This window comes from Pempheris klunzingeri, chromosome 16 (genome assembly GCF_042242105.1).
Source record: "Pempheris klunzingeri isolate RE-2024b chromosome 16, fPemKlu1.hap1, whole genome shotgun sequence".
Classification (NCBI taxonomy): domain Eukaryota; kingdom Metazoa; phylum Chordata; class Actinopteri; order Acropomatiformes; family Pempheridae; genus Pempheris; species Pempheris klunzingeri.
This window is the reverse complement of record NC_092027.1, coordinates 14,000,737-14,028,229: the sequence shown is the minus strand read 5'-3', so window position 1 is coordinate 14,028,229 and position 27,493 is coordinate 14,000,737. Positions and strand designations below refer to the sequence as shown.

The 27,493-nt window shown below is 43.2% G+C and overlaps 2 protein-coding genes across 2 annotated transcripts; one reads left to right on the top strand and one right to left on the bottom strand.

Moving 5' to 3' along the window:
• Nucleotides 1-543: 543 nt before the first annotated feature.
• Nucleotides 544-17,259, top strand: itgb8 (integrin, beta 8). The gene is made up of 16 exons (XM_070846519.1): nucleotides 544-637; nucleotides 1,647-1,732; nucleotides 3,630-3,801; nucleotides 3,962-4,068; nucleotides 4,514-4,653; nucleotides 5,070-5,235; nucleotides 6,156-6,314; nucleotides 6,930-7,025; nucleotides 7,204-7,296; nucleotides 8,401-8,541; nucleotides 10,046-10,466; nucleotides 10,629-10,851; nucleotides 10,961-11,064; nucleotides 12,081-12,197; nucleotides 14,486-14,649; nucleotides 15,556-17,259. Exons 1-16 carry the CDS (start codon nucleotides 544-546, stop codon nucleotides 15,682-15,684), a joined length of 2,412 nt encoding a protein of 803 aa, XP_070702620.1. The 3' UTR covers nucleotides 15,685-17,259.
• Nucleotides 17,260-18,093: 834 nt separating this feature from the next.
• On the bottom strand, nucleotides 18,094-20,379 carry sp8a (sp8 transcription factor a). Its single transcript, XM_070846777.1, has 2 exons — nucleotides 20,313-20,379; nucleotides 18,094-19,644 (listed from the first exon to the last, which is right to left on the bottom strand). Exons 1-2 carry the CDS (start codon nucleotides 20,331-20,333, stop codon nucleotides 18,424-18,426), a joined length of 1,242 nt encoding a protein of 413 aa, XP_070702878.1. The 5' UTR covers nucleotides 20,334-20,379; the 3' UTR covers nucleotides 18,094-18,423.
• Nucleotides 20,380-27,493: the final 7,114 nt, after the last annotated feature.

Below are 27,493 nucleotides of genomic sequence, written 5' to 3'. Positions count from 1 at the left end.
TGGCACCGCCTGCCTCAGTCAGTACAGTGGTTAAAACACGGTCACCCTCCTGGCTTCAGTCTGGGATGTTCAGTCAGCATGCTGGTGCGCACCGGCTGAACGCAGCGCTGGTTGGTCCTCGTGTGTATGACTGTGCTGCGCTCTGTCCCGGGATGAGACTTTACCGTCAGCTGTGAGACGAGGTCCATCGTGGAAGCACGCGGGGACACGTCGCACACCTGCGGCTGGATGGACGTAGATGGAGGAACTTGCGCCGCAGCCGCTGCCGCCCGATTACTTCACCTCCTCTCGTGGTCCACGGGGGAGCGCGCTTGTAAGCTGATTTAACCCGGGGGATGTGAATACCTCCCCGGGATTAGAAGGTTATTGGGTGAACGACAATGCCCCGCGGCTCGGTCCCGCACTCCCGGCTATTGTTCGTGCGGCTGCGGACGCGCGGTGCCCGGTCTCCCCCGGTTCATCTCCAGTAACAGCCAGCCTCTGCTCCCGTTCCTCCTCCTCGCTGCTTCGCCCAGGTCGCCCTCCCGGTGTGGATAGGATAATATGACTTCCTGGCCCCGCACGCACGGCAGCGTCCCTCTGTGTGTCCTGCTCTGCTGCTTGCTGGTCGCTGTCTGCGCAGAAGCCTCCGGTCCCGGTGAGTGGAGGCTCATTAGGTGCCAATTACATCATATCCCAGCAATTAGCCTGCGTCTTGTACCTTGTCAAGACATCACTGCGCAACATCAGCTCCCATCCACCGCTCAGCGGTGCTCTCTGCAGGGGGTCGACTGCTTTAGCTTTTCTGATGTTTTCCTTATGAGCATTTAAGGATTGTATTTCCACTCTGGGAGAGACTGTGATCTACTATTCATTTTAAACCCACTCAACTTAGACCCACTGGAAAAGCCTAAACCACAACAAGCTCTCTTGTTCCAGCTTGTATTGATCAGTTATAATTAGAAGTTAAATGCTTCACCTACTCAGGAGATTGCCAGAGGCCAGGAGTTGCTAATTGGGTCACAGCAGCTTGTTAGTGGGTTGTTAGTGATGCTGCGACCTGCAGCCTTTCTCTGTCCTACATTCCAGCCCTGTAGCTCACTGAAATGACTGTAAAATTGGATTTCAGCAGATAGATCCCTTCAATGAATCAGAAATCCCACAAAACCAAACCCAAGGTCCAATTTATCCCCCTTTTCACCCCCTAAAATGTTCAGATTCTCTGCTCCTGCTGTATTTTTCCGCTAACGCTGCAAAAAAGTATTTTGTCCGAGTGATTTATCACAGTGTCACTCTAATAATAGGCTACATTTGTGTGCATGTTGCAGTCACTGATTGAATCATGATTAGATCTCCTCTGTGTGTGGCTGTGGGTGTGTGTGGGCGTGGGAAATGATCCACTGCACCACTCCAACAACTCAAGCACCTGTTCCCACATTCCCACTGCATTGCTGGCTAATATGTGCTGAATAGCCTCATATGAGATGCTAAGTGGTGCTTCCATCATCAAAAGTGTGCATGAGATCTCTACATATCCACAGGGGCTCTGCTGCATGGCTAATTAATGTTGACACACACATTCTTTCATATGCTAATCACAGCTTCTTCTCCTCTCTTTCACTGCATCCCTCCACCTCTCTCCCCCTCCCACCTCTCTCCATCTGCAGGTGACAGTGTGTGTTGGTCTCCCAGTATCACCTCTTGTGCGGAGTGTCTCAGACGTGGACCACAGTGCGCCTGGTGCTTCAAGGAGGTAGGAATGTGTATAAAAGTGTGTGTTTGTGTGTGACAGAGAGGGGGTGGTGGAAGAGAACGTGGCAGACATTCAACAGCATTCCTCAGATGACACACACCAAAGCTTTGATGCCAACCGCAGATGTGAATATAATGTGTGTGTTCGAGCTCAGCAGCGTGACCTACGACCTGTGCGAGCGCATCTGTGTGTGTGTGTGTGTGTGTGAATGTTTCCATGCGTGCTTTCTCATGTGTCCGCAGAGACACGTCTATCCATGTGTTTAGTCTAGGCGCTCACACATATCCCTGCGTTTCTCTCAAAGTGTGTGTCTGCCTGCGTGTTTGTGTGTCTGTGTCTGTCTTTGCTTTCTGGGTGTCAGTCTGTCTCGTAAAGAGCCCACCCCAAATCAGCCTGGAGAAGCTGTAACACCTCCCAGCGCCGCCCGAGTCACAACACACACACGCAGATACTACACTAGACTGTCAACATGTGTGTGTTTACAGACTTCAGGTGCTTTCCCACCCTGTGAACCCTGAGCTCATCCGAGATCATTAAGTTAAGGGCCGGTCCCACTGGTGCATGAAAGCATTCAAACAACACATCTCTAACCTCCTACACACACAGAGTCGCAGAGCCATGCTTGGACAAACACTGGAGATTAAGCAGGTATAGTCCCTGTAAATATGCATGTTCACATTCAGTTTTAGGCGAAGAGGCACGTTCTGTGAGAAAAGCAGTCGCTGTGAAACTTTCTGGTATTCAGAGTTGTTACTGGACAAATTACAGCCACAGGGACAGCCATAAATAAACTGAATTCAGTCAAGCTTTCAGGTTCAGGCTTTGGTTACATATTTAGCTACAGTTTCAGCTCTTATTGTAGACTGTCTGCTGCTTTGCTCTTTCTGCTGTTTCTGTTTTAAAAGTAGTAGTAATACTAAATCATTTCATTGTCTATATTTCATCATCTTATGCCCCACTCCTTAAACTGACTCATACCAATCAGGCCCATCACATGCTACAAATACACATTTAATGGTCTAGTTTGATGTTTCCACTGTCGGTCGCTGTATTTGTGAGTGTATTTCTCACAGACTGAAATACCAAAGGTCACTAATCCACTGCAAAGCTGCAAGGCATGACGCTGTTGTACTGTGTTGTTGGGAAAACTAGCTGTTAGGCAGCAGAGAGCTTATTTACAACAAGATTAATCCAATGAAGTGATGACTGAATCAAACCCCGAATAAGAAAAAAATCCAATTGGACAATCTAATCTCGTTTCTATCCATCAGAATTTCTACTTTCATTTAACTCTCCTTTCTTCTGTGATCACAGTAGATCTGGGCACAGATGAGCAAACTGAAATAGGACACTTCTTCCTGATATCCCAAACTGATGAGTAACTTGGGGATCACATAATAGGATGAGGATGGTGCTCATATCAGTGTAACTACATCACAAATCAATACAAATGTCATAAAAATCACAGAAACGAAAAGTGAAACCAGGGTGAATAATTGTGCAACCAGCTTCAATTTGCCATGATTTCTTGTGTTTTTATCACACTGCACTTTCCAGATATGACAGTATACATTCATGATGGTCAAACATATGGCAGTATTAGCGTGTCTTGCCTGTGGGGTCACAGAGGATAAAGTAGCATTCAACTTGACCCATCTATTTGTTGTTGTCATCAGTATAAATGTGATTATAGCAGCAACATCTTAGACAGCTTAGTTGTGTTATCCTTACAACTGCCTGGCAGCTTCTTCTATGTTTTTCTTTGTGTCGCTCTCTACATTTTGTTATTGTAAAATCTGAAAACTTTGAATAAAATACATTAAAAGAAGTTCATAGGGAGGGAAGGGCAAATGTCACAAGTCACCATTTCCCCCTCTTGACCCCATGTGACCTCCAGGACTTTCTGAATGGGGCGGGCCAGAGCCAGCGCTGCGACCTGCCAGTGAAGCTGCTCAGGAGGGGCTGTGAACCGGAGTTTATGGAGCAATCAGAGGTCAAGGTGGAGGTCAATGCCACCATCAGCAGCACACAAGTGTCCCCACAAGACATCAGCATCACCCTCAGACCAGGTAGACGTCGGGCACATTCTAAGTCAACGCTGGATCTCTGATTTGCATTGTTTTCTTATTGCCTTAGTGGGTGATAAAGCAGCTAAGGTAAAGTTTAGAATTAGCTATTTTATTTTATATGTGTATACGCATGTGTGTATGTGTGTGTGTGTGCATGTAGGTTCAGAGGCCAGCGTCGTAGTGGCTGTGAAGCAGCTGAAACGTTATCCTGTGGATCTGTACTACCTGGTTGACGTGTCGGCGTCTATGCAGGAAAACCTTGATCATGTAGGTGTTTATACACTCGGTCAGTGAGAGTCTGCGCTGCTGAGGCTTTTCTCTTATTTATTTGAAGTTAAGAGTGCATTTTCCAAGCCTGAGTCATCACAACTTCACAACACAAACTCTCAAGTTGTTTTTTCATCATAGTTGGAAAAAAACAAGAGCTGACAGATAGCAGTTTGGTGTTATATTACTGGAGCGTATGAGCGGCTATAAACTGTAGAAATTTCAAACAAATTTACTTGAATGAGAAATCTATTTCAAATGAATACAAGAAAATATGTTTTCTTCCCTTGTTTCCATCTCTATCTCACCTTTTGCCCCCTCTTTGCATCTCCATCACTGTCTTCTACTCTTCTGCTTTTCCCTCTTTTGTTTCTTCCTCTTTGTCTGTGTACCGTCCTTTACCTGCCCTTGGATTTTCCCATTCTGCATGTTTTCTGTGGTCCAGCTGAAGACAGTGGGTGTGGCTCTGTCTCTTCGCATGATAGAGCATTCCTCAGACCTCTGGTTGGGTTTTGGCTCGTTTGTGGACAAACCTGTCTCCCCTTACATCAACGTCCACCCCTCCAAGATCAACAACCCCTGCAGGTAAGACGCAGAATATGTTGACGTGATTATTGTTGCTGAAAGACACAGAGTAAATCATTTCTATATTGATCGTTTTGTGAATTTTCTAGCTATTGCATGAACAGAAAAGATCTTTAACACCTACAGCGTTTGTCTTGTTATATTCCTCCACTAACTTTTTCTTCTTTTAATGAGGCAAGAAGAGTGGTGTGCTGATTTGAGTGACTATAAAAAGACATCCAAACAAGTTGCTCCCAATTTTGTGTGACTCAGGGAAGGATTTTTCAGCTGTTAGTGGGCAACACTGGTATGATGATGAGCTGTGCTGGGAGACAGAAACAAAAGACAGGCTTTAGACATTCATTTTTCTGGCGGTTGTTTTGGAGATCTACATCACTGAATGTTGTAATTAAAAACTTTCTGGACTGTCTCACCAGTGATTATGAGATCCGCTGTCGGCCGGCCCACGGCTTCCATCACGTCCTGAGTATGACAGGAAATATGAGCGAGTTCACACGTGTGATCAAACGCCAGCGCATCTCCGGAAACATGGACACACCTGAGGGAGGACTGGATGCTATGCTGCAAGCTGCTGTCTGCCAGGTGTGTGTGTGCATGGACAATGAGAGGTCAGGCTCGCAAGAGCTACAAGAGCTTGCAACCAAGAGAAAGAGAACATTTTGAGATAAATACAAGATTTTATAAGATGTTGTCAGTTTCCTCAAATTACTTGAATATTTTCAGAAAAATTTGCAATAACCCCAAATTTGGTAGTAAGTCTGCATTGGATATGACCACTGGAATCCCACTAAGTAATGACACTACTGCAGGGGTATGGCAGACACACACACACACACACACACACACACACACACAGTTGCTTATACTATAGCTGCAGGGGGGCTGTTAGTCACACCATGCAGGGGGGCTGTGAGTAACTAGTCTGCAGGGAAACACCACAGTGGTCATGACTCTAGAAATAGACTCTCCATTATGTCAGGCCTACGTATTCGCTCACTGGGTTTCCTTAAATACACATGTGCACACAGACGAGTCACAGACTTTAGACGGAGACTCTGTGACTGCTACAGACTCACACTGAGGCATTTCTCTCTCACTGTCTATGATGAGTCACATACATTAGACGGAGACTCTGTGACTGCTAGAAGAATTTCTGCTGCTTTTCCTTTAATTGGGCATTACAGAAAGAGCTGATCACCATGGGAACTAATGTAGTTCAGATGAGTAAAATGTTTGAATTTGCAGTTTCTTACCACATGTGTAAACCTTTAAAACATGAAGCATGCACATATTTTTCACATCAGTCTGTAAATGTAGCTGACAAGTGATATCTAGTCTAAAAAACTATTTCCCAGAAACAGAAGCATTTTGTCACTGATCTCTGTTGAGGTGCGGTTCTAGCTCACAGATTTGTGATGGTTATTTGGTTTAATTAAAAGTCAAAACAGACATGATTTGCTCACGTTACACAATGTCCTGTTTCCCCTCCTTCTCTTTTTCAGAAAGCGGTGGGTTGGCGACCAGGGGCCAAGCGTCTGTTGCTGCTGATGACCGACCAGCCGTCTCACCTCGCCCTGGACAGCCGGCTGGCAGGGATTGTTGTGCCGCATGATGGCCTATGTCACCTGGAAAACAATGTGTACACAGGGAGCACTACGATGGTGAGAGGAGGAGGAGGAGGAAACTTACTGTCAGGCATAAAATAAATTAACATTTTAACTGGTGATTCAACATTTTACAGTTCACATGTCCTCATGCAGACTAGTACATTAAAATCATAGGTAAATGAATTTCTGTTTGGGTCAAATAAACGTGATATAACATGCTAATTTGTGAGTTTTAGAGGTGCTGGTTGGCGAATTTTGCCACTTCTGGACAGTGCCCAGCTTGTTTACCACTGCTTCCAGTCTTTGTGCTAAGCTAAGCTAGCTGGCTATTGAATTTTACTGTTCTTACCATGATGTTCTTATCCAACTCCTGCCAAGAAAATTAATAAGCTTATTTCCCAAAACGTCGAACTGTTCCTTTAAAGCCAACACAGTCACACTCTGATATGGACTGTGTATACACTGGTGCATGAGGTGGAGTTTGAAATGTGGACCATGTATGGATAAATGTGGACTTTGTCTCTGACAATGACACACTCACACAACAAATGACTGTATATTAGGAATAGTAGACCTAAACTTGATACGGTACACCAGGGGGGAGACAAAAACACTTTCCTGAAAAAAACGATTCTTTTTTATTTAGTCTGCTGGTTGTCTGCTTTTCAGGACCATCCCAGTTTGGGGCAGTTGTCTGATAAGCTGCTGGAAAATCATATCTACTCAATCTTCGCTGTGGAAAAACAGCAGTACCAGTGGTACGAGGTAATCTGTCCCACACAAAACAGCACATGCCCACATATGAAAGTGACAACACAAATGTTGCTACACATAGTTTTGATGTATAGATAGTGAATCCCTACCTGCGTCAGTATCAGCTTCAACTCTGGGGGGAATTAGTTTAAAAGCATTTATTCATCCTCATCTTTCTTTGCCTCTCTAGGAGTTGGTGCGTCTGTTACCTGGCTCCTACCTGGGAAAGTTAGGCCTCTTCCATGCTCCAAACCTTATAGAGCTGGTGGTGGACTCATACAAGGTACAGAACTCTCACCTATTTCCTCTGCAGCTTTAAAGAATAACTTCCTTCTCATTTTCAGATCCCTTTGTCCTCCCTCTGTAAATTATTAAATCCTTTAGACAAGGAAAAGAAGGACGGGGGACGTTCTTCTCTCTAACCTCTCACTATATGAGAGAAGAGAGCAGCAGCTCAGCGTGAGCTGAATTCATGAACCCACGTAGAATCAGTCCAGAAGTGTTTAGGCGTCAGTCCACTGATCCTCTGAGGCAACATCAGCTCAGTTTTCTGTCAGCTTTGATTAATCATGCAAGCTGACTAATAACGCATTCCTGTTTTCAAAAAAGAAGAACTCCAAGTCAGTGATACTGCATCATGTGTCTACGTGCACTGCCTATGTAGGAGATTTAGTGTAATCTTGTAATGCAAACTGAAAATCTGAAGTTGTGAAAACAGATGATTGGAGATGTTTTTGAGCGTTGAAGGCCTAATGAAACAGCAAAACACAGATGAGAACATGAGGTTATGGAGGGGTAAGGCCTTGTGTGAGTGTGTGTGTGACTAGGGGTCCGTTCAGTTGGCAGCAGTCTAGGCTATAATCTTGCCTCAGGCACAGCGCTCCATTGTTTGTTTCGAGAATCTGCCGAATCCACAGATCCGGGTGCACAGCCACACAGACACACACACACACACACACACACACACATGCACATGCACACACAAGCAGCAGAGCCCGAACAGAAGCTGGCATTATAATAGCTATCAGATCCCCACAGAAACCATGTGTCCTAATCATGGACGAATACAAAGATGCTAGTTTTGGCCCCACCTCTATGTTCCCATAAACCCTCCTGTATTTCAGAAAGAACAAAGGGTGACAATGAGGGCTTTCTGGGAACATGTGACAACTAGAATTAATTGTACTCTTTCCAGCTCATTACTTTTCACTCACGCAGATTATATTCATTAAACTTTTAAACTGTCGCTGTTCCTGCTTCCTGCTCTTTTATCTTATTCTGCATTTCCTTGCAACCAGAATACTACACTGGCTTTAAAGAATTTCTTCGTATCAGGCAGTAAAGTTAATCTTGCTTTTTCATCTCTTTCCACCCCCGCTCCTTGCAGAGGTTGTTGTCTGAGGTGGCAGTGTCAGTGTCAGTCGAGAACAAGGCAGTCAGCAGGTACTGGGTGTCTGTGTCTCCTCTTTGTCCTCATGGATCCACTGCTAAGGACCAGAGCTGCTCGGGGGTGCAGCCCGATCAGACGGTAAAAACACATTCAGCACATAATAGTATCACAGCACATTAACACCAAATCTAGCTAAATGTTTCTAATTTTTATGCAGAAATCTCTGAATTAAACTCCCACAGATGTCACAGGACATTTATTGGTTGTATTAGATTACTTTGACACATGCAAACACACCCACACACACATATCTCTGGGCGCTAAAGATTTGTTAAATAATCCCAGTTGAGCAGATTACAGGCTGTGTTTAACAGGAAAACATTTCCATGTGATTTCATGAACTTTTCGTCCTAAAATCCTTATATCTACTATTATGAGAGCCTTTATTTTTAGAAATAGGTCGCTGGACGTCCTCGGCTCTCATACCTGTTCCATTTATCCAAAGAAAAAGCCTTAAATAGTCTGCACCACTGCAGAGCTTTTGTTGAAACCTCTCAGGTTAAGGAGCATTTTTTTTATGTAGCAGTGATGATTATACAAAAGGCTACTGTCAAAAGAGGTTAAACTGTGAGCGAAGAGACCCCCTTTGGTACTAATAATAACATTTTCGCTACATTTGGAGATTTTCTCTCTGTTCACTCCCCACACTGCCAGTGAGACTCCTCTCTTTTGTAACCTTTTGGGGCTCTTAACATTAACATGCTCAATCATTGCTCTATAGTTACTCCATTGTACAAAAAGACTGAAGCTCAGCCCTTTAATCCATGGGTGGATTAAAGTGAATTACGGAAAGTACCCACACTTACCAGAATAGCGATAAAATCAAGCAAAAGGCCTGCCTGTAGATTCAAAGCTTTGGAATGTGCAATTTTCCAACCACCAGAATAATTATTCTCACTTAGCATACACATCCTGCTTATTTATCCAAATGTTAAAGTCTTGTCAGGGATTGCCATAATTGTGCAATGAAAGGTTTATCCTATTAGATTTACAGCAGGACTTTCATGGGGAAAAACACCATTTACATCTCTGTGAAACAGTATGGGATCTCTGCAGCGACAGCAGAGTCTTGAGAAGGAAGTGGTTGTTAAATTGTCACTCATTAATATCGTTTCTTGGTATGTTTTTAACCTGTCTAGACTGGCACCCTCTCAAGTTTCTAACAGGGATGACAACGGATATAAGCTTTGAGCTTTACTATGTGTTTCATCCATAACAATTTCAATTTTACTGTGAGTCAAGACTGGGTGCTTGCAGTCTTACCTATTTAAATCTACCTTTCTATCTTTTCCCAAGGCTAAAAGTCTACAGCCATGCTGACATCTCTGTGAGGCTGTACTTAAGCATAGTGGTGCTTTGAGCTAAATGCTAACTACATCATGCTAACATTCTCACAATGCTAAAACACTGATGTGTAGCAGGTATAATCTTTACCATACTCACCATCTTAGTCTACTGTGTTAATTTAAACTTTGACCTGATGAAAAGTCATCAGAGTTATTAGGGTTCACCCTCTGGGCACCATGAACGTGTGTTCTAAATTCTAGTTGATGTTTCTTATCATAATTGTTTTGCCGTGTAGGTCTACTTCAATATCACTATCGGCCTGCGCTCTTGTCCCGACGATGGGGAAGATGAAGATGTAACTGTGCTGGTTCAGCCTGTAGGTTACAACGAATCCACCGTGGTTAGGATCCACTCTAAATGCAGCTGCAGCTGTGGACCAGCAAAGCGCTGCAGAGACGAGAGCACATCACCATGCAAAGGAACGCCAGACAGCGCCAGTCAGGAGCAGAGGCCAGATCATGGACTAATGAGGGACTCAAACAGAGATTCAAACTGGAACTGCAGAGCAGATGGGTCTGATGTGGACTGCAGTGGTCGGGGAGTGTGTGAGTGTGGGCAGTGTGTGTGTGACCAGAGCAGGCTTGGGGCAGTTTTTGGGAAATACTGCGAGATAGACGACTTCTCCTGCCCGTACGAAGGGGGACTGCTGTGTGGAGGTAAGGGGGGAACACTCCAAAAATTAAAAGTGTCATGTCCATTTAGTTCATCAAGATATCGCAAGAAATCAAAAAGTGATGAGTTGTGCGAGTTTGATGTAAAAACATATACAGTCTGCCTCTGTAACGCTCCTCACTCCTGTCTCTGTCTGTCCTTCTCAGGGCGGGGTGTGTGTGTAATGAGCGAGTGTGTGTGCGAGGACAGCTGGACAGGTGATGGCTGTGGTTGTCCCGTCTCCACAGCAACCTGTCAATCAGCCAACGGCTTGCTTTGCAGCGGGCAGGGAAAATGTGTGTGTGGGAAGTGTGTGTGTGACGACCCCCGACGCTCTGGAGACTTCTGTGAGAGATGTCCTGCTTGCCAAAACACCTGCCAATCATACTGGTACTTGTCAGTTTCTGTTCAATACTGCAAAGCATGATGGGAGAGCCCTTACAGAACTACTTGTAGTTGGAGCAGGCACTGTTTTACTCTCTCTCTCTGTCTCTCTCAGGAATTGTGTGGACTGCCACTTGTCTCATGGCCTTACACAAAAACAGGCAGGACACTGCAACAACAGCTGTGCCCCATTGGTGGACTACATGGATGATGTGTCAGGTACGGCCACTTTAGCGGAGAGAGTCTGCTCTGAGCGCATTTTCATACATTGGCTATGGAACATTTGCAGTTTTGTGGATCTGAGGAAAGTTGATTTTGCAAAGGGACTGTGTTGGATTTTAGTTTAGTTTAGTGTTCTGGTCAAAAAAGATTCAGCTTCTTATTCACCATGTGACTGAGAACTTAAAGACTAATTTAACACTAGGCTGTAAAGCATCATTTTTCACTGCCCTCTCTGGTCAAATGTCTGATGCATCACTGAACACACCCAACTGCGATGTCACGGTGACACTCCTTCATCACTGCAGCAAGGTGAGAAGTTAGCAAAAACAAGACTTTCAGCTGGTGTTTAATTGCTCTTTAAAGCCGTATTAGTTGATTATTTTTGGATCTTTGCAGCCAGCAAGCACAACACTGACGTGTTTTGTATCACCTTATAATGCTCTTAAGCTGACCCCTTTAGCAAACAGTTGCTTATTTACACACTCAGCAGACACAGAACAACATTAGCATTCATATGGAGTTCTGCTTCTGACTTGATGTAATATAAAATACAATATAACTCTAATATGCACTCTCCCTTTAGTCCTGTGTTGGTCTTCACTAATTCTTGAAAAAGGTTATCTGTCTCTTTAGCAGCTAAATGCGGCTGAGAACAGATAAGCAAACCAAAACAATTAACTAACTGAGTCCAAAAGGATCTGTCAAACTTGTAGACCTCAGGGAAAATGCAGTTTGTGTGGTAATTTTGTGGATTTCTCACGGCCAGCAACACATAGTATTACACATAGTAACGTGATCCACAGTAGTATAAAAATATTGATTAGTGCATCTTTAAGGAGAGAACTGAAGAGCTTTAAAAAAAAACAGCAGCTCTCTTGTAATGCTGCTCCCATTGATCCTTTTGTTTTTAGAAGTCCTGGAGGATTTTCACTGGGACTTGGAGCTTAACATGTCTGGACTGAACAACATCTCACTTCATTTCTCTCTCTCTCTCTCTCTCTTTCCATTTTCAGGTCATGCGGGGGATATGCGGATTCAGTGTATGTACATCAGTAATGACAACTGCCGTTATCGGTTTCAGACAAGCTCACAGTCTGGTCGGACCCAGCTTCACATTAGCACAAGACCAGGTATAATGTCAACACACACACACGCACTAACACACATCTACACACACATGCCTTCATTCGAGGTCACTTCCGTTGCTACCACTGCTGCACTACAGCACCCTGGTGTATTTGAGTCAGCAAGCCTGCTGTCAGTGTTACAGCTGTATTTTACATTTCCCCTCAGTTCCCAGCTCGCTTTCTTGATTTTCACAGCCATACACACACATATGCATACAAACACAGACGCACGCACACACATACAGAGCATAATTTAAAACCCACTAGCTCACACATGCCCTGGCCTACACACACACACAAACGCACACACACCACTGCACATCCAAGTGTTACAGTTCATCCCCGCCTTCCCAATTTTTGGAACAGCACTGCTCATTGTGCGCCCCCCACCCCCGATCCCCTCACCCCCCCTCTCCACCCAACGGGACAGTCTCTTCCTGCTCACGCCCACTCCTCCCGGGTGCAGCAGGAGCCAGGTCTCCATGGTAACCCTGTTACAAAATGTCAGAGCACTCTTTGGGCTCTTTGTGTTGAGCGATGAGCCCGTCATCCACACATGCTCCCCAGCAGATCCACAGCCAGCGGACTATTCAGTGCAGCACCACTGGCACAGCTGTTGCTGACCGATCTGTGGGAGTGTGTGTGTGTTTGTGTGGAAAGTAATTAAGTACTGCACTTAAATATAATTTTGAGGTATTTGTATTTTTACATGAGCTGCACGTGTCTTATTACTTTATATGTCTACCCCACAACATTATAGTGGGACATTTACTAGATATTTACTTTATTACTCTTACTACATTTATTAGACAGCTGCAATTACTGGTTACACCACAAGTAGTTAAAACTAGGTCCACTTTGATCAGCTACACTGTAAAAATGCCACTTCCATATCAATGTATCAGTATTAACGACGTTGATAATGAAATATTTCATAATATATGACAAACTGTGGCCATTTTTCTGTTGAGTATACTTTTACATGTAACACTTTTAAGTACACTTTAACTTGTATTTTGCATTATTTTAGTTTTTTTTTTACATGTAATGATTTTTTAATGAATTAGTGAACTTTACATTGTTGTATCTAAATACCTATTCAACTCCTGCTCCTTTGGTATGTCTATCTTTGTGAGGACCAATTTGAATTTTAGACCTCATAGCTGAGCACATTTTTATAAACTGAGGACAGTTTGGTCTGTCCTTCCCTCTTTAAAGGGTTGTTTGAGGATTGAGATTTTAAGTGAAGATTGGAAATAGTATAAGGACTGTGGTTAGGCATGTAATTATGATGGTTAAGGACTAGGGTCTTCACAAATATAGATGCTCAAACATGTGTAGACAAGGTCATGAAGAACCTCTGCACCTGCGCAGTACGCAGTAAAGTTTTACGCAGGTGTGAAGAAATGTTGTAAAGTAAGAATGCTTTCAAAAATATCACATTTATCAAGACAGATCTTCTGTGGATGTCGGCTGCCTCAGATCCCTCTGTCTCTTCATGTGATCCCAGACAGACTGGATGATGTTGAGATCGGGGCTCTGTGGGGGCCACACCATCACTTCCAGGACTCCTTGTTCTTTACGCTGTAGATAGTTCCTAGTGACATTAGCTGTATGTTTGGGTTCGTTTTCCTGCTGGAGAACAAATTTGGGGCCAATCAGACACCTCCCTGATGGTGTTACATGATGGATAAGTATCTGCCTGTATTTCTCAGCAGGACACCATTGATTCTGACCAAATCCCCAACTCCATCTACAGAAATGCAGCCCCAACTTCCACCAGCTTCACTGTTGCCTGCAGACACTCATTATCGTATCGCTCTCCAGCCCTTCGGCGAACAAACTGCCTTCTCCTACAGCCAAATATTTAAAATTTTGACTCATCAGTCCAGAGCACCTGCTGCCATTTTTCTGCACCCCAGTTCCTGTGTTTTCGTGCATAGTTGAGATGATACTGATGATGACACTGCTGGACATCTTCTGATTTCGATGGGAAGTAAACATAATGTGTCTTTCATCTTCTGCACTAAGTTTCCTTGGCCGACCACTGTGTCTACGGTTCTCAACGTTGCCCCTTTCTTTGTGCTTCTTCAAAAGAGCTTGAACAGCACAACTCGAAACCCCAGTTTGCTTTGAAATCTTTGCCTGGGAGAGACCTTGCTGATGCAGTATAACTACCTTTACAATTACATTTTATATTTTTGAAGGCATTCTTACTTTACAGCATTACTTTACTTTACAGCAGTAAAAGGAACCCTGTATACAGTGAAACCTTATGTGTGTGTCCACAGAGTGTGTCAGCAGCAGCCGGCTGGTAGGAACATTCCTGAGTGTGTGTGCTCTGACCGTGCTGTGTGGGTTGGTGGTGGTGGCAGTGTCCCGGCTGCTGCTACAGAAGAGAAACAAGCCACCAGGGGGCGCTGCTGAGGATGGAGGCTATCACTGCACTGGAAAGGTTAGCTCTCACAAGTCAATGTTTGCTCAGCAGGGTTTTAATTGAGCAGAGGCGGGGATGTCACTGGAGCCCTTAGATGCATTATGGACCGCTTAGTTCTTTAGGATATATTTGATCATTTGCACCGTCCGCTATGGAGTGCGGAATTTGAGTCTGCTGTTGGAGGTACAGCTGTATTTTACATTTCCTCTCAACTCCCTGCTCACCATCTACAGTGTCCAGATTTGTGACCTTACAATGATGTACAGCACCTCTGAGAAGAATGAAATGATGGAAATTTTTTTGTGGAGATATGGTTTATAAGCATATGGAAACCCTTCATTTGCTCATGGTCCAGCACAGATCATCTTATTGACACTGCAGACTGTAAAAACAAATGAATGCATCTGTTTGGGTAACATTTGAACACTTTCATGGAGCACAATCCCCTGCTGATGTTTCAGATGTAACATTATACTCTCTGGGGAAATGCGGTTCGTATTTGCCTTAACGTGGGAGTTTTGCAAGTGTTGTAATGCTGAAATCCGCTTTATGAAATCCACCTCAAAGGAGCTGCTGATATTAAAGGGGCACTCAACTAATTTTAGGGACAACAGCACAGCCTGTGAAAACAGCTTTATAATTTCTTCTGTTGCTCTAAACGAGCTTCGTCGAGACTGATATCACTTTAGTAATTTTGGAAAGATACGGTGTTAAGACTGTCAATACACTGTACTTTTAACTCTGCAACTGGTCTTTTGGAGGTTGACCATATAAGGCACAAAAGGTCAGGATATCTCAGCTTCTGCTGCATTGAATTTGTAATCTCTCATGAGTCCCCTCATCTATATAAATGTAGCATTACATCGAGCGTCATGTTAGTTGCATGCAAGTGTGTGTCTATAACTGTCTTCTGTCACCATTCAGGACCTGTCATACATTCCCACAACCAATGAGAAGACAGTTACCTACAGGAGGGACCGTCCACCTGACCGCCCCGTGGAGATGCACATCCAGGTTCCCAAGATGCCCCTCGGTGACCCCTGGCAGTGCTAGGAAGAGGTCAAAGGTAAAGGTCAGGAGGACGTCAGTAGAGACATGCAAAAGGAGAGTTAAATAAAGGCTTCTTTTCTGCCTCTTAACCTTCAAAGAACTTCAACCAGCTGTACGCGGAGACTCTGATAATGCTAAGCGAAACTATGAAACCTCCACAGGATCACATTTATAAAAGACCAAACTCTCATTGACTGTGTGACGAATGTGGCCAGTATGCTGGAAATCGAGATGAAACAAAGAGCACAAAGTCCCCCATCTCTTCTTCCTCTGTAGCAGCAGGGAGGCTGCTTCCTCCACAGGGTGGAGGGTGATCATTCCTCGCTTTTTAGCCATGCAGAAATCACTGCTCTAACTTATGTGTGTGTGTGTGAGAGAGAGAGAGAGAGAGAGAAAGAGAGTGTATGAGAGAGTGTGTGGTGCAGGTAGATGCATTTATGCTCTATCTAGGCTTTCTATTTATGATTTTATAGTAAAAACACTACATGTGTGAGGTTTAATGTGACTGTGTGACACACCAACTGTACTATCTCTCTGTCTCTGTCTGCCCCCCTGTGGCCAGTTTGAGGTACGACATTTTTTTCCTCCAATAACATTGTCTACACGGTACTGACCTCAGCTGTAATTCCTTGGGTTTTAATTCATGAAACTCACCCATGACTCTGTATGCCTTTTTATCATTTAGCCCAATCTGATTTTCAGTTATTTGTGGGGCATCTTGTCTCTTAGTGTCTTAGTGTCTCTTTGTTGCATTTTGTTTTTGTTAACCGATCAACTGCATTCCAAATTAGTGTTATTTTATGGCATTTTTATACCACGATAAGTGAGAACATAGTTTCATATGATTGTCATTTGTTTGATAATCTCGTTAGACTTGCACTAGAACAATTGTCTTGCATTATACTACTGAGAACAGGAGAACTGTAATGGTGGGTTTGAAACGTTTTGGTTTGCTATATGTTGGGCATTAGAAGGCATCTACGCATTACATGCATTTGAAGCTAATGTGACAAATCCACAACACTGGAATAACAATGGACTGGAAAATCACATTTAAAAAAAAAACCTTTTACTGGCTATAATGACAACTGCACCATCAAAGGTCTGTACATGTGGCCCCTATAACAGAGCCACAACCAGAACTGTGTCTGCATGCATCTGCTGATCATCCCAGAGCCATTACTATCAGGACTGACAAGTTTAGACACCGAGACCTACACAATATTGTTTACAGCAACACCTGCTCTATTTTACTGTAAGTCAGGAACACTAATTATTATTTATTGTGATTTTATTATGTTTTTCTTTGTATTTATGTTAATTGTACTATTTTATGATGAGGCTACTTGAGGTACAGGTAGGAAGTACTGTTTCTGTTTATGAAGAGGGTTCTCTAAACATGAGAATAATTCAGCAATAAGGTAATAATCATCTCATCTAACCGGGTACTGAGTTCGGCATAACAACAGCACTTTTCTGTGTAGTTTTGCTGTCAATTAATGTGACTAGCTGTGTAGCATGAATGTTTTCATCACAATAAAATGTGCAAGATATTTTTTTTCATCATTTCCTGAGTTCTTCAGCTTTTCTGTACCAACAGGCCTGCAGCTGTATTTGAATAAAAAAATTTGAATGAAAATGTGTTTAGGTCTAATTCGTGGTAGCGTGGTGAAACATATGAAAAGCTATTTATTACTAAGTCAGCCCCAGAGGAAGCAAGTTAGCCTGATATTTCAATGAATGTAAAGTCAGTGTTAAGGTTTTGTGCTGATCTGGCTGTTGTAGTTTGTGATGCGACAAAATGCACAAAAGATCAAGGTGTGATCAACCCTTGTGGTACCAAAAAACAGGGGATGCTTTAAACTGAACACTAGGTGGAGATGCGCACAAAGGCAACTGGGAGGAGTCTGACTGATTACTGTAAATATCTGAAGTAACATTCAGTTAGAGAAAGTGTGCAGAATACAGTGTAAATGATCATTCTTAACCAACAGTGTAGAGCAGAGCTGTGATCATTTCAATCAACAAATCAACAAATTTAATTTTCCACAATAACACTCAACTTTAAACACATGTTGGATGAATGAACAAACTTAAGATGCTTGATTTAAGAATTTCTGTGATTAGTGTGAACCTGATTCTTAATTCATGTGACGCTTTTCTCTTAAGGTTTAGAATAGCCTAACTAGATATGAGATATTAGTTATATGCTGTTTTATAGTTGTAATTCTCAAAAAATACTCTTTAGTCACAAATTATAATACAAGCAAAGCTTTAAGCGCCTAGCAGGTCCAAAGAGAAACGAAATAAGTCCAGATATGATCCTGTTTTATTGATACCAGTTATAACCACGACTTACAATCAGAGATAAATCATTACAATTTAGTCTTTCAAATAAGGATACTAAAAAATATTAACAATATGTCACGAATTTAAATTAATATATAACGCCATGATGTCAAGAAATAACCCAGAGAATAACAGGCCACCATTATAATTCTAATCAAATAAATTAGGCGCATGTAACATGTCTTCAAATAACACAAGGCTGACAAACTGTAGAGTAAAATGTATTTTTAAAGTAATGAGGTAAGGACACAGCGTTCATCATCCACTGCTCAAGTTAATCTTAAAGTGCCATTTCAGTTTTTAAGTGTCCAAATAAACCCAACTCCATACGGGCTGGTACAGTGTCATCAGATGTCCAAGTGTTGCTTTGTTCCTGTCTAACTTTGTGGCTCATTATTCCACCGCGCTCTGTCTCTCTGAGGTTTGGACTGTCTCACGCACGTGCAGCCCGGGAGACTGGCTCGGGCTACCGGAGAGGCTGTTGTCTGTGTCGCTGCATCCTTTACCGAGTCCCGGTTCTCCGCCATCCTCTGAGCCCTCTGCGCTGTGCGTCCGCGCGTGCTTGCTGAGGTGGTCGGAGCGCATGAACCGTTTGTGGCAAATGGCGCACTCGAACCGTTTTTCCCCGGTGTGCGTGCGCAAATGCCGCTGGAGCTCATCGGAGCGCGTGAAGCGTTTCCCGCAGAAGAGCCAGTTGCAGACAAACGGCCTCTCCCCGGTGTGCCAGCGCAGGTGAGCCTTCAGGTGAGACGTCTTGCCGTAAACTTTACCGCAGCCCGGGATGTGGCAGCTGTGCAAGCCCCTGCGCCTCGGGCTCGTGCCGCCCTGGCCAAGGCTCTCTACCTCCTGGCAGTTGGGGCAGTCGCACGTGGCTCTGCCGGAGTAGCGCCGTGAGGAGGAGCGGGAGGATGCGGGCAGAGAGACGACGGGAGCTCCTGTCAGCGCTGGGGTCACCGTAGTCGTAGACTCAGTGTAGGGAGCCGGGACAGGCGGCCTGAAGCCGTCAAACAGGTGCTGTGTGGCGGGGAGCAGGTGCTGAGAGGCCCCGGGGCTGAAGGCGGAGCTGTAGTCGGTGCTGTAGCCGCTCAGAGGAGAGGGTAACCCGGCCGGGCTCTGTGTGTCCACCCAGCTGGTCCCCATGTCCCACCAAGCTGTAGACCCGTTACTGACATCTCCCACGGGTTTCAACCACGACTCATAGGGATGCATCCTTGGGTATATCCCGGGCATGCCCTCCACCGAAGAGGGGAATTTAGTCAGGAACACAGACCGCTGTGAGTGTGCGGAATCGGGGACATTGCTGTCCGATGGCACAGCGGTCTGGAACATAGAAAATTCATGCCCAAAAGGAGTGCTGGCCACCGAGAAAGCGCTGGATGTCTCCGTCAGCCCGTTCCCGTTACTCCTGGGGGCTCCAGAGTGAACCCCGAGCGAGGTGAGGGAGGCACCCAGGTTACTGGTGCCCGGGGCGCCCCTTCTCCACGGGTGGAAGCCCTTGACAAGTCCCGGGGCTCCATCGGAAAGAGCAGGGGAGCAGGAGGAGCTGGGGTCACCGATTCTGCTGCAGGTGGCAGCCAGCATGGCAAGCGGGGTGCTGCCCAGCCGGGGCTCCTCCTGTGGGGAGCACACAAACATTACGCTGGCACTCAGGCATACTGGCAGAGTCATGGCTGAACATGGTGTGCGTAAAGACGCGCATAAGCTCAAGTCATGTACATGAATAATGTGACATGGTTTAAGTTTTACTTGGATCAATCAGAGACACGGAGGAGCACATTCAGGTGTTTAGTCAGTGAAGAGCACGGCACTAAGATGCTAAACTTCTTCATATTACAAAACAAATACCAAAAAAATGAACACTTGTGTTAATGTCATTTCTAAATGAGGGCTTTAGATGGTTTTTAAAAGCAAAAGCTCAACTATGCGCCACTTTCTTTCCACTTTTACAGGCATTTATCTTGCTTCCAACAGCGGTATCAGCCTTCACCTGCTGTCGCGACCACTGAAGACAACAGAGGTCAGAAAACTGACCAGTGAAAACAGCTGCTGACGGTAAAACTGTAGGAATCGTATATGTAGATTATCAGTTTATTATTAGGCAATATTTTGAATATTATTCATAACAGCAACTCTACAGCAGAGAAAATACCGTAAAGTACGAAGTTAACTGTGTTCCCTGAACACCACATATAAACTAAACCCTTTACGCTTTTATAACCATATTAAACCAATATTTTAGCAACTTGATACGTTTCAGGAAATAAATAGAAATGTGAACTTACCCCTAACAGTGTAGCAGCCATGGTCCGTGCTCTGGTGTCTTCGGCTGACTGTGAGTGTGTGTGTGTGTGTGTGTGTGTGTGTGTGTGCGTGTGTCTGATGAATCTGTGTTTCCTCTCTGACTGCTTGGATAGTTGTAGCTTCTTCGTGGCTTTGAAGTGCCGCTGAGAGTACAGGGACCAATCAGAGAGCAGCTCAGAGTGGGGAACCAATCAGAGAGCAGCTCAGAGTGGGGAACCAATCAGAGAGCAGCTCAGCCAGCGTCTAAACATTTAAGCTTGAGGTCGTCGTACATTTTTCAAAGGTAAGGTCAGGCTAGTGGCTCGATCCAAACTGCAACAAGTGGGAGGCAAAATAAAGTTAAAGACAGTAAATTTAGAGAAGCTGTTTGACCAAATCAGAAAAGCTTATTATTTTAATAATAAACTTTAAATGCACAATAAAATAAATAATTTAGTGGCTGTGCAAGTCATCATTTGGTCAATAAATAATTAGCAGTTTTATTGGCAAATTATTTATATGCTAATAATTTTATCACATATTATTTATTTACCTATTTAGAGAGCTCAAAGGTCATACAGCCTGGCAGGCTAAATGCAAGGCCCCTGTAGGACACTGTAGTAATCAATTGAATTCATATATGCAGAAGTTCACCAACAAAAAAGTCAACATCAGATAACCTTCAAAAGCAACAGCACTTTACAGATAGAGGGGCACCTTGGGGACAGAGGAGTTAATTAAGATTTAGTATGTTTTTAGGTAAAGGTAAATGCTGTAAAGTAAGCTGGTCTGATGTGTCATGCAGAGAAGCTTTGTTTGAGCCCGATGCTGTGAAGCAGTGAGGAGGGAGAGACTGATGAATGGGAGGTTGGCCCAGTCCATCCTATCCTGTCCCTGGGGCGTATCCAGTCAGCCCTGGGGGAGGGAGGGGAGGACACCACTACTGCCTCCGCAATTTCATCTCATTTGCCACAAAACAAATGTTGGCTTTCAAAAAAAAAGAAAGAAAGAAGGAAAAAAATCCTCTTCCTTTTGTAAATTTTATAGATCATTTGAATACACACCCAAGCTCAGACTCAGACTGTGTGTGCTGTGAGGCCAAACCTTTATTTCTGGACAAGGTAAATAGATAATCCTAGTCTTAAATCATGGATGGTTAACCAATATGATGACACACAAGCTGGAAATAACCCAGAAAAATCCTCTGCCTCTTAATATATGAGCAAAACCAGAGAGGGAGCATTTCATTTGAATTTCAAATTTAATAAAACAGCAGGATTTAATCCATTCCCTTCATTTGTCTGGTATTAACTGCTTCCCTGCCCTTTCTTCATCTCTCGTTCAATGATCAGACTGGATGAAGTCAGCTGGACACACATAGAGGGAAAAGTTAATCACATTCTTCATCCACTCAGCACAAGACTCATTTTGGTAATGCGATGCAATACGATTTTATTCTTTAAAAAAAACGTATAGAAGATATTTTTCAAAACATATAAAGATGGGTAAGATCACAGATCACGTACATTATTCTAAATTAGCTTTAGTGGCTAAAACAAGGCATATTTAACCCTCATGCCTTTTTAAAAAGATGTTACACTCAGCAGGTTAGTGGACAAAAATATCCATACTAAGCCATGAAGGTTATTGTCTGCTTATGTCTGCAATACACTTGCATTAATGTTACACTTCGGGATAATTTTTTTTCCCCCTCTCGTCTGTATTTGTGTAAAGTGGTTTAGATATGATTTTATTCATTTTATTGTGTGGGCTTTAAAAGCTGGCACAGACAGCTGGTCAACTACACAGCGAAAGCAAGCGGACCACATCAAATGAAAGCTATCTGGTTTAGCCAAAAGTGAATTTAGAAAATATCTAGCTGATATCTGTAAATAGAAACTAACCACTTTGATGAGCCGACATCTGGGTAATGCACTTTATTTCACATTGCCAAATGATGCCACAGCTAAATGAAGTCAGGACAGAGAAACCTGCTAAAGCTAACTAGCTTAACAACTCTTGGTACAGATGCTATCTCAGCCTTTGACTTGAGTGGAAACAATTCCATTTGCTGTGGTAAGCTACCTTTAAATCACACAATTCAATGTAAGTAAGTTGTAAATCAGTTTATTGTATTGATTTCAGTTTGAATAGTATTGGTAGTGAGGAAAGACACGTAGCAATTATAAGCAAAGACATGAATTATTTCTTATTAGTTTATTTTCTGGAACAAGCTGAGGGAACATTTTGCTTATAGATGCTGCATTTTACAATCGCATTCTGTGAATACTATTTAAAGACAAAGTGCAGCAGGCCTAGTCACCCTGGCATGAAATAATCTGCCTAAAAAGTTATGAAATGAAGGAATTACAACCTTTAGATTTGTTCAGACGCCTCTTCACAGCTTCTGTAGTTACTGCTCTGTGCCTTTGAAGAACACTGTCCACTGTAGTTTTTAACCCATCTGAAAATTTGAGTTTGGGATATAACAATTCCTTATGACAATATCACAATAAAATGTGGTCTATTACGGATCTATTTGGGTGTCATTTTGGGAGGCCCCACACAATAATACACACCTCCCAGTGGAAAATCACAGACTCCCACACTGATGGGCCCCACAGCCTGAGGCATGGCCGTATGCACAGGTGGAGTTTACAGTAGGCCATCTTGCCATCCTCACAAGCTACCCAAACAGCTGTCCCTCTATTAGGTGCATTCTTTTCCCACACTGAAAGTGTGTGTGTGCTTTAAAGGCCCCCAGTGAAACCCTGTCTGAGCCCCAACCTGTTCCTTTAGCGATGATAATGACCACATTATCTCGCGCCATCGAACGTCAACAAAAAAAGATTGTCGTGTGCTTTCCAGTCGCTTTGTGGTCGCCGAAACAGAAAAAGCAGAGAGAAAAGAGTGAAATAAAGATCTGGCACGGCTCGGGGAGAGGGATGGGTGTAGTATTTTATTTCTCCTTGGTGTTTTCCTCAACTCCTCTTTTGTTGGTGGAGTATAGTCAGAGTGATCCAGGGGGCAGGGCAGCCATCTTGGTCAGCTGCCCTGCTGGGACAATTAGCAGGAGAATCAGTGAGTCAAAAGACAAGCTGCTAAACATGACACAAAAAATATTCATCACAGCCAGGGGGTAAGCCAATCAATTTGTGTAAAAGAAAGAAGACCAGCAAATAGTTTGCAGGATTCTGCAGCCCTGTGGTGCATTTGTAACAATGTTGTAGCTGTGTAGATTCATGCCTCATGCTTCCTCTTGTTATTGTGCTCAAACAGCAGCGGTACTTTTGTTGTGAACTAATATTGTGAGGAATATAGTCACTTTGATCCAGAGGGAAGAATCAATTTATTCTGTTCTATTTAATCTATTGAATATGAATTGTTGACGGTGGACTTGACATATGGCTGTAAAATGTTTTCAAACAGTACAGATGTGATCAGCTTGAATCTAGTTGGTTACAATAGATTTTGATTAATAAAGTTTTCACAGAAGTATCCAAACACTGAGAGCAACTTGCCAGATCTCTCCTGCAGAGTAGTCCGCTTCTCCATTGTCCATCTGTACACTATAATATGGCCAGTGAAATCACAATCATCGGTGCATAGAGCTTCACGTGGTGTATCACAATGACCTTCTTTTTAAGGCCTTTAATAACAGCAGCAGAAACACACAATAGTTCAGTCCGTACTGACAGAAATGAATGAATGAAAATAGCTCAGATTTACATTTTACAGTTACAATTTCGATGGATCTTCTGTGAAGCGTGACCAACAGTATCACCATGTTAATTTCATTTAGTGAATCTATGACACTCTACCTAAAGTATTATCTTTTGTTGGAGAAAGGCAGCTGTAGTTGGTTTAAGTTCAGAATGTTCACAGAAACTCAAACGACAGCTAGATGTGCAATCCAAAATATGTCTCAATGTTTATTTCACTTTTACATGTGTTTTTTTGTTGTTATTTATTAAGTAATATATTAATTATCAAACTGATAGTTATTATAAAATCAAAATTTTAAATTTTTTGTTGTAGTCTTTTGTAGTTTGAAACAAAACTACAGACATCATACAATGTTCCAGAGTATAACAATCACCAGAGGAAACGTGTTTTGTGTGTTTTAGTGTTTTTTAGTGGTTGTTGTGCCTCATGATAAATGCTGCCATGGCATAATGCTTTGCCCATCTTTTTATTTGCCACTTAATCTCTGGAGTATTTCCGACCTGAATTTGCCTTTTTGATGCCCTTTAAACTCAACCCCTAAAACAAACTGAGAGGTAAACAGTCGTCCAGGTGAGCAGTGTGCCAGGATGTGCCTGGAGCAGCTCCTCCTTGGCTTCCTGTAATTACTGCGTGAAGAGGGCACGTCCGCCATCTGTCAGCACAGAGCTGATGGACGACTGTGGCAGCAGAGCGGGGAAAACGTATTCGGGTTGCTGCCATGAAAACTTTCACATTTAGCGTTTTAAAAGATCCCCTTTTATCCGCACTTACAATACAGGATCAATAAGCACTGAAATCCCTTTTTCTCATGCAAACACACACTCTCAGTCTATTTTGCTATAAGTATCTTGTGCACACTGCCTGGCAAATTCTCCTCCTCTAAAATCACGCTTTATGAGCATGTTAAGATTACAGAAAACAACAAAACAAAACATGCGAGTGGTCTCATGGCTTCTCCTTGGTTGTGGCATGCAAATAAATATTTTTCAGCCAAGAGACCTGTTTCTCCAAATCCCCCCATAAAATCTATGGAAGTTTAACTCAATTGAGTGTGTGTCTGTGTGCCTCTAACACACACACACACACAGGGGTCAGAGAGGGCATCTCTCATCAGTCTATCTATGCAGCAGACAGAGGGAATCCTGGCCAATGTAATTATACTGTTGAAGCGCTTCATTCACATTCATGTATACAGCACATCTACATACACCAGAGGACACACTCATTCATGAAATGAGGGGATGGATTCATGGATGAAGAGAGGAGAGGCACAAGTTCGGGCTGAAGGTGAAATGAAATTGCACTTTATGAGTAGCATCTCTCCCTTTCTCTCTCTCTCTCTCTCTCTCCATGTTCCACACACACACACTCACACTCACACACACATACACACACTTAGGTAAGGGTTGATGGATGCCTGGGGTTTGTTAAGTCATACATCACAGAGGTCATTTAACCTGCCAACACATCTGCTGTCTCTGCCCTCAGAAAGAGAGGAAGAGGTGGAGAGAGAGGAAAGATTTATAAAGTCGAGGGGGGGAATTATGCAGGGTGAGAGAGAATGAGACTGTGATTAGTAACTGGAGTGGATGAAAAGCTCTAATTGTGTCTCTCCCTCACACACACACACACACACACACACACACACTCGCTCATGCTGCAAAGTGGTATCTTTTTAACAAGCGCCTTCACCAAAGCTGCTTGCGTTATGAGTTTCTCTGCTCCTCCATCAACTTTCGTCTTGTCTCTGTTAACTACTGACAATAAAGTTGCTGATTTATGCCGCGCAGCCGTTCTGCACGCCAAGATATTAACGAGATGCCTCTGAGGGAGGAGTCTCCATTGATTCCTTCAGATGCTGTTGCCGTTTGTGAGGTGGCTTTATCTTAGACGTTTCAGACGGGGCGTGTGTGTGTTGATTGCGGATCAATAGCTTTTATACACTTGTGCTGAACCCTGTTGCCTCAGTTGCCTTACAGACAGTGTGCTTTTTTACCAAACCCACAGCAGCTATGAGGTGACGAGTTAGTCTGAAGAGCATCATCTCTGGTCACACATATTTACCTCCTTCCTCCTCCTCCTACTCACCTTGGTCCCACCATTTTCCTCTCTTACCTGCTTTCTTGGTGTTTCACCGTCAGTTAGCCATCTTTGACATCTGCTCTGATCAACGCCGACCTGCATGAAAACACAAACACCTTTAAAGGCCAGATCAGGGTATTTAATACTTTTCTTTTGGTTATTTACAACAAATCATTTATATGTTACACCACAGACTCAAGGTTACACAACTCAAGTAACTTTCTACTAACTGAGTTTTTCTATCCAACAGAAATGAATGGAAACCAATTGCTGCATGACTGTAAAAGAAGTACATCCAAAACTTTCAAACTGTACAACATGCATTTAAAATTTGTCTACAAGAAAATAAAGTTTGGCATTTTTCTCTTCTTAAGCCTTTATAGGGCACTCATTGAAACACTTAGAAGTTCAAAATTTCAACCCTAGACCATTACTGGTGGTCATTACAAGACTTTTTTTCTTTTGTGAGTTTTTCAAAAAAATATTTAATGTTATGGTGAAAATCAAGGTCAATGAAGTTACCATATATGGTTTCTTGCCGGTCTGTCATGTAGCCTGATTGTCGCTGATTGGCTTGGAGAAATCTCGTAGTTCTACTGCCACGGCATTTTGAACTCCTACTTAAGTTACCAAATATGGTGCCTTGCCCAATAAAGGGCTAAAAGCATATTTGGTCTGTTACCTCATTTCTCTCTCTCTCTCTCTCTTTTTGTTCTTAATTATGAAGCACTTTGTGACACTCTGCTCTTGAAAATTTGCTTTCCTACTTACTTACAAACTAATTAAGGAGATATTAATCGCAAATACAGTGGTATGTTCCTTTACAGCTCAGCATATGATATTTAAACATGTCTTATATGTTCCTCCAGTCTTTTCATCACCATCAGGTTGCCAGGCAACCTGCTGAGACTCCAGGAAGTCCCTGCTCTCAGTAAAGAAATAGTTCGGCACATAAAACCGCAATCATTGTTTTATTGTTTTGACACTTTCATTAATTTTTTCCCGGATTAATAAAATGAAATATATAGAGCCAGGCTAGCCATTTCCCCTTGCTTCCAGTCTATGCTAAGCTAAGCTAACCACTTACAGACGGTTATGAGAATGGCATCGATCTTGATATCTAACTTGCAAGAAAGCAAATAAGCTTATTTCCAAGCTGTTGCTTTAAATCTGGGGTAGGCAGTTTAATTTTGGTGTCATTGGACAATTCCATAATAGCCTTTCAGCATATTGTAATTCAAGTTGTCTGAGAGAAAATTCAGAGACTTTTGCACCTCCTCTTGGCTCTGTTTTCAGGCTTTAGAAAATCCAGCCTGTGATAGGAGACTTTGGCCAATCACATCTGCTGGCTGATGTATGTGCACGTCCCTTCAGA

Coding starts and splice junctions, on each gene's coding strand:
- itgb8 (XM_070846519.1), top strand. CDS start 544: ATGACTTCCTGGCCCCGCACGCACGGCAGCGTCCCTCTGTGTGTCCTG. Junction 7,297..8,400: donor TGGTGGTGGACTCATACAAG/GTACAGAACTCT, acceptor CGCTCCTTGCAG/AGGTTGTTGTCTGAGGTGGC. Junction 10,852..10,960: donor AACACCTGCCAATCATACTG/GTACTTGTCAGT, acceptor TGTCTCTCTCAG/GAATTGTGTGGACTGCCACT.
- sp8a (XM_070846777.1), bottom strand. CDS start 20,333: ATGGCTGCTACACTGTTAGGG. Junction 19,645..20,312: donor TGGCTGCTACACTGTTAGGG/GTAAGTTCACAT, acceptor TGCTCCCCACAG/GAGGAGCCCCGGCTGGGCAG.